The sequence below is a fragment of the Cynara cardunculus genome (genome assembly GCF_001531365.2).
Source record: "Cynara cardunculus var. scolymus isolate 2C chromosome LG 5, CcrdV1, whole genome shotgun sequence".
NCBI lineage: Eukaryota > Viridiplantae > Streptophyta > Magnoliopsida > Asterales > Asteraceae > Cynara > Cynara cardunculus.
In genome coordinates this window covers 428,973-436,704 of record NC_037532.1, presented here as the reverse complement: position 1 = coordinate 436,704, position 7,732 = coordinate 428,973, and the positions used below count along the sequence as shown (strand labels likewise).

Below are 7,732 nucleotides of genomic sequence, written 5' to 3'. Positions count from 1 at the left end.
GACCCATGATTTAATATTATTATTTAACTCTCAAATATGGTAAAGCTTTAATGTACAATAATTAATTATTTCTCTTAATTTTGCTATAAATATAAACTATATTAATTATATATATAAATTTTATTTAAAATAAAACATATTTAATTAAATCGGCAGTCAAGTTAAAACCTAGAAAGGTGGTAAATTTTGGTCCAAGTCGCATTCTATCTCTCTAAATAAGCCTTTGCTTTCTCTCTCTAAACTTTCAGTGTCTCWATCTTTCGCAAAGTTCTCAAGAAGACCATCAACCTGCGATACCAACTTCCCTTCCATATATCAACCTGAAACTGAAAGGTGGAATCTTACTCACCATATTATATATCATTTCTTGATATATCATCATCAGCTAATATAGTACAGTTTTCATCTCTTCATTCATTTGTTCCATCCTTTCTATATGTTGTTTCTTCATAATCCATGTCTGTTTAGCAAAGTAATTAAAAGATTTGAACATATATGAGCCTAAAACCAGATCAAGATCCATCTGTTTATAGCTTTTCATGGGTTTCGTCACATTCAAGTTCTTATGCGAGCTAGCTCTTTTTCCTGATTTTTCTTCCTTTTTTTCTCTAGTCGTCAACTTATCCATCGAATCTGAACATGATTTTTTGTTTACAGAAATCGATATTTCCAGCAACATGTGTGTGTGTGTGTGTGTATATATTTAATCTAATACTCTCTGTGTTCATCGCAAATGCTATCAATTTTAATTGTATGTGGTTAGAGTGTGTATTTTTTTAGTTTAATTATTGTTATAACTGATGTTAATTTCTCTCAGTTTTTTATGGTTGAAGTGAACATTTTGTTACGGTCTTCGGGTTCAAGAACGGATCTGTGCTTAATTTTTGTTGGTGTTAATTGACCATCTGAAACTTGTTTGTTAATTAGWGAGTTATTTACAAAAGATTTAATGGTTTTATTACTACTCTAATCTAATAATAAACAAGCATCGATCAATAACTCAGTAACAGTGAATCATTAGCCTTTTTTCATGGGATTTAGATAAATTTCGCAATTTTGGTTTTTTGTTAGGAAAAACTTGATAAATTTTTTATCAATATATAATTACACCAAGCTAATCAAACTTATAATTATTTGAGCATTTTTTCATTGGTTTATAACTATGATTTTGTTTCACTACCTTCTGTTTGAGTTCAATTCAGTACCCTAAAAAACTAAGATCAAAGAAACCCTTTTTCAGGGTTCTGAGGTATTAGAATTTAGGGTTTTTGACTGTTTGTATATATGGCAACACGATTTAGAAGCTGATGTTCCTAGTCTTTAAATTCAAATTGAAAGAAATTAGAATTCTCAATTCTCTACGTTTGTTTTAGGTAGCTAGCTTGTCGTTAGAATATAGCATCCCACGATCTGCTAAGGCTTTTCTAGCTAGTTCTTGCATTTAATATCGTGTGTACGTATTCTAATTGACATTCGTAGSTAGGTTATAACATTCTTTCTTTTCTTTTTGTTTGACGGTGTATTAGATGTCTAACGAGACCGAAAATGTTGCTGAACATGCCAAATGGCTCCAAACCGAAGATTCTTCTCTTCCTAATGACATTTCTGAAGAAAAGCCACGAAAATCTTCGCGAATCGGAGATGAATATCAGGCCCAAATCCCAGATTTTATGACTGAAAACTATCGTTTGCAATCAACTTCCCAAGATGCCAAGATTGATGACCATGCCACAAAAGTTGAGTCTGGAATGGAAAGCGGTTCAGCTGAACTAATTTCCATTCAAGAATCAGTGATTGATGATCAATCTTGGAGTGAGAGCGAAAAGGGTAGTTTTCTTCTTGGTTTATATCTATTTGGGAAGAATTTTGGTCTCGTGAATAAATTCATAGGAAATAAAGGAATACGAAATATACTACCATATTATTATGGGACGTTCTATAAAACCAGCGAACACCAAAAATGGTCGATGTTTCAGAAGAGAAAAAACAAGAAACTCATACCGGGCAAAAWGATTTTCACCGGTTGGAGGCAACAGGAACTTTTCGCTCGTTTATTTCCATCTCTAACGAACGAATGCAAAGTTAGTTTTATAATGGTGTGCTGTTGGTATATTTTTGTTATTATGAAATGCATACAATGAGGCTATTTGTAGCCATTTACAACAAATGGAAAGGAGAAAATTATGGAACTAAACTAAGCAAGTTACAACAAAAATATATTGACCAAAATAGATTAAATTCAAATTATGAATTTGAATCTTTTGGATGATCCTTAATAAGTTTGGCACAGGTATTTTTTCTAGAATCTCTGTATAACTACAATATCCGGCATAAAATGCCTAGATCTTCATCAACACTTGTATATCATATACCAGTGTAGCACTAGACAAATGAATGGTCATCAGGGTGTTTCTCTTGGATTTCCATTTTTTTGATTAATTTTGTCTGAACCTTGTATTTATTACCAGTTGTTCAATAAAGAAACCCTGATATTTGTTACTGATATATCGTGATCGATCTCTTTCAGGCTAGTAGAATGTACGATATTGATGCACTTCCATATGAGAAGTATGTGTTTACCGTAAGGGATAAAGTGGGCATCAACCAGTTTATAGAAGCGGTGGCCATCGGGAAAGATAAGCAAGACTTAACGATCAGAGCCAAGAAGCCTGTTGAAAAGGAGCTCCCCCCGATTTCCTCCCTTGAAAGACAAGAAATCGTGAATCTTTTGAAATATGGAATCGGATTAAGCAAAGAAAGATTGAATGACTTATTTTGGCAAGCTGTCTGGCCTCGTCTTTTAGCAAGAGGATGGCATTCTGAGGTGCCTAAAACCTATTCGTCTCTCCAAAGCTTAACTAAAACTTTGGTGTTTATTGTACCAGGAATCAAGAAGTTTTCTAGAAGGGGATTGAAGAAAGGAACCCAATATTATGAATCTTATATTGATGTCCTGAATAAGGTTACATCTGAGCCACAGCTTCTTGAGCCTGAACCTAACCAGGTGGACCCAGATGCGAACCATGGTTCGGACCATGATGATGTGATGGAGTTCGTAATTGCGGATTCTAGTAATGTTCATGTAGGGGAGATGATGGTAACTGTGGATGATCTGATGAGAAGTGAGTGGTCTGACATCAAAGAAGACAATATATCTGAAAAATGTCTTAATGAGGATCTGAATGAACAATACAGTTTAAAACCAGAAGGGAAACGTCATCATCTGAAAAGATTCAAGTCGTCAAAGACGGATGAGAAATCAAGTGGTGAACATGAAGCTGTGAAAGACCCATCTCCGGGAAAGAAGCGTCGAAGGCTCGTCAAAGGTTAAGTTTGAACCTCTCACCTCACCAACAAAATGGGTTTTTTAGAACACACGAAAGTGCCCTAATAAAGTACCAATTTAAATTCTGTGTTAAATTAAGCTCTTGGGACGAAATTGGACAACTCTATTAACGAAGTTGGACAACTAACAAGAAAAGAAAATGGTATGGATTAGCCTATTTATATATATATATATATATATATGACACTTTTTAAAAGTGTCATGATAAAGAAAAGCTTAATAAGACGATTAAGCACTCTGTTAAGATGTCCAACTTCACCAAGAAAACTTGTTATTTGTTATGTCGTTTTCGTCCTAACACTTATTGTAATACCTTTAATTATTGCACATGGTGATCTTGGTTAGAGTCCGAGTAAGCACTCTATTAAGACAGTTGGATGTTCTAAAAACCTGAGTGCTTTTTATAGGTTCAAATGGCGATAAAAGATTGCTTTCAACTAAACCATCTGTTTTTTTTTTTCTTTCTTTCTTTCTCCTGAAACAGCAATTACGGAGCTGCAGCCTGAGTTATCGAAGCCCACAAGTGGTGGTGGTAATGCAGATCAACGTAGAGCCAGTACACCCGATCACCAAATGCAAAAAAGAAAAGGTCGATCGAGTAGTGGTGGATCGTTGGAAGTGGTTGCTAGTACTGCAGGTTCCAAGATCCTGGAGAAGAAGAAAAGAGGGACAAAGGAGAAGACCCCAATGCATATTCTTGCAGAAACTGTTCTAGAACTTGCCACAGGTTATGTTACAGATGAAAATGATGACAGTGGGGGATGATTCTCCTTAATGAAACAATTGGTATGTATTGAGAATGGAATCCATGATCAAGAATTGGTATCAAATTAAGGGTACTTGTATGATCTGAATGTACTGTTGAGTTTATTGTTAAACAATTTMTGTTGTATTTTGGTTCTCAGAGATAAAATGCTTATCTGGTAAGGTGCTTACTTACGTTCAAACAAACAAACAAACGGTAAAAGAAAATCTTAAAAGAGGTTTAGAATGATGGTTTGTRAAAATGAAATGACTTTCATTTAAGCCTTTTTAATTAAATACCAGAAGCATGCAACTCGAACGTTATTGAGTTAGAAATAAATCAATTAAAAATGATGGTCTTAGAACTTTCTGTCCACCGCTCAAATTTTAATTAAATAAAAGGTATTATATTACAAATTAAGTATTTGTTAAAAACTATTTTTTTATGTATTATTAATGCATATTACTTAAAACTCAATATTACAAATAGATTGCGCGTGAGTACAACTTATTAAAGCTTTATATCTGAATTCGTGTAAATAACTGTAGATAAACATAATCAAATAGAGGATAAACATCTCATTTTAAAATATTAAAAATCTAAAATATAATTAGAATAATTATCGAGTTCTAACAAAATAATTGATTATTATCATTATAAGAAAATTATATTATTAAACTAAATATAAATTACTTCANCCCCAGTCGGAATCGGAGAAAGCTTTGAGATCAAGCGTAGTTGCCCGTTTCAAGAAGAGACCATGATGTATGGTGCCTTTTAAGTATCGGAGAACTCTTTTTAATGCTTGCCAATGCAGTTGAGAAGGAGCATGCATAAACTGTGATAACTTGTTAACCGCAAATGAGACATCGGGTCTTGTAAATGCGAGATATTGGAGGGAGCCCACTAGTTTGCGATACGGAGTCGGGTCAACCGGGGGAGAGCCATCCATTAGGGTGAGAAGAACTGATGAGGATAGTGGAGTGGCAACTTCTTTTGCACCATCCATGTGAAAGCGGGTGAGAAGATCTTGAATGTGACGATGTTGAGAGAGGAAAAGGCCAGAAACGGTGGAGATAACCTCTATGCCAAGGAAGTGATGTAATGGACCAAGGTCTTTGATAGAGAATCGTTGGGCAAGAGTTTGGACAAACTTGGTCAAGAAGGTAGGATTGTTACCGGTGAGGACGATATCATCAACATAAACCATGAAGTAGCATGTGACACCATCATGATTATAGATGAAGAGAGACGCATCTGCCATAGATTTATGAAACCCAAAGGAGATAAGAAAGGTGGAAAGCTCAGTGTACCAGGCACGAGGTGCTTGTTTAAGGCCATAGAGAGACTTTTTGAGTTTACAGATGTGGTTAGGAAATTGAGGGTGGATGTAACCGGGAGGTTGGAGCATAAACACCTCTTCATTCAAGGTGCCATGAAGAAACGCATTGTTCACATCGAGTTGACGAAGTGACCAATTTTTTGAGAGGGCAATGGAGAGAATGGTTCGAATAGTGACGGGTTTAGTGACTGGACTGAAGGTGTCAAAATAGTCTTTGCCGTATTGTTGTTGGAAACCTTTGGCCACTAACCGAGCCTTGTATTTGGCAACAGAACCGTCTGCGTTGCGTTTGACTCGAAACACCCATTTACAATTGATGGGAGTATGAGAGGAGCGTGGAACAAGCTCCCAAGTGCCGTTATGAAGTAAGGCATTAAACTCCGAGTCCATTGCTTTGCGCCAATCTGGATTTTTCATGGCTTGAGTGTAGGTGGTGGGTTCAAGAGTGGTAGGAATCGGGTGTAGGGTGGATGTATTAATAAATGTGGAGTTAAAGTATTTAGAGTTCGGTTTTCGGTGTCTTGGTGGAAGCGGAGGTGAGGGAGGAGAAGGGTGGGCCTGTTGGGCTGGAGTGGGTGAGGAGGAGATGAAGATGGCAGATTGGGGAACATGTTGGTTGGGAGTAGTAGCGTGGGAGGAAGTTGGGGAGGAGAGGGCAGGTGATGACTGGTTGGGTGATAAGGTTTCATTGGGGTCTAGCATGGAGGTGGTAGAAGAGGGTGCATGTGGGGCTGTATGGGAAGTAGGCAAAGGTGGTGGGGCAACAATAGGTGAACTTGGAATGGCAGTGGGAGGTACATGCATATGTGTTTGAGGTGGCATAGATGTTGCAAGAAAAGTGGTGGCTGTAGGTAAAGGAGGAGAGCTATGTAGGGTGCTTTTGTAGGGAAAAATGTGATTGAAAAACTCAACATGTCGGGAGTGATAGAGTCGATTATTTTTGGGATCAAGGCATTTATAGGCTGATTTTGATGGGGAGTATCCGAGAAAGATGCATGGTGCGGATCGGGGTTGAAGCTTGGATTGTGTGTAGGGCCTAAGCCAAGGGTAGCATAGGCATCCAAAAGATTGTAATTTGGAGTAATTAGGTGGTTGGTTGAACAAGAGTTCAAATGGACTCTGATGATCAAGGACCGGAGTGGGTAGTCGATTTATTAGGTAAACGGCAGTTTGAAAAGCGTGTGTCCAAAAATGGAAAGGCAGACCGGCATAGTGAAGGAGAGCTAGCCCGGTTTCAACAATATGGCGGTGGCGTCGTTCAGCGGTTCCATTTTGTTCTGGTGTGTGGGGAGGAGTGGTATAGTGGGAAATGCCATTTGTTTGTAGAAAAGAGGTTAGGCCTTGGTATTCGCCACCATTGTCGGTGAATAGAGATACAAGTGGGGTGTCAAAATATTTTTCCACTAGTGATTTAAACTGTGGAAATAAGGTGGCAACATCTGATTTACGTTTGATTGGGTATAGCCAAACATACTTGGAGTAAAAGTCCACAAATATGACATAATATTTGAACTGGTCAATGGAAGTTTGAACGGGTCCCCACACATCTGAGTATACAAGTTGTAGTGGTTTGTTCGCAACAAGTGAATTTTGACCAAATGGAAGTCTGTGACTTTTATTAATGGAACAAGACGCACAATGAGCAGGAAAATTAGACATAGACTTTGAGGTAAGACCTAAATGTTTAATGATAGACACAAAGGTTTTTATTGATGGATGGCCAAGTTTATGGTGCCAATCTGGAAACGAAGTGTTGACGGTGTGGTTGAGTTGAGGAATGAACGGCAAGGTAGCATGGTAAACGTCATCAGTGTTCTCCCCCCGCAAGAGACGCGCCCCCGTGTGAAGATCCTTCACAAAAAAGTGAGTTGGGAAAAATTCACAAGAAACTTGATTAGCCTTGCATAATTTAGCAACGGATATAAGGTTCCTTTTGAGATTATAGGAACACATAGAACATTAGGCAAATTTAAAGTTTTGTATGCAGTGTGAATTTGTTTTTGGCCAGTATGAGAGATTTTAAGGCTTTTACCATCACCAAGGACAATCTCATCAGGGCCTCCATATTCAGAGAGATTGTGAAGTGTCGCATGATTGGAGGTGACGTGGTTAGAGGCACCACTGTCAAAGAGCCAAGTTGGTGTAGAAGTTGTGGAACCAGATGTAGTAACATTTGCAATAGGATTTGTACCTTGGGTATTTGTAACGCCCCCAGAACCCCGTAGCAATGATATTGTCCGCTTTGACTAACCTGCCCGCTATACCACAAAGCAGTAGTCGCACGGTTTTGTTTCTGGCA

General features: G+C 37.7%; 1 protein-coding gene across 1 annotated transcript; it reads left to right on the top strand.

Annotated features, from left to right (window-relative positions):
• The first annotated feature begins 1,526 nt into the window (after positions 1-1,526).
• Positions 1,527-4,111, top strand: LOC112512168. Its single transcript, XM_025118031.1, has 3 exons — positions 1,527-2,081; positions 2,528-3,326; positions 3,831-4,111. Exons 1-3 carry the CDS (start codon positions 1,527-1,529, stop codon positions 4,109-4,111), a joined length of 1,635 nt encoding a protein of 544 aa, XP_024973799.1.
• The last annotated feature ends 3,621 nt before the right edge of the window (positions 4,112-7,732 follow it).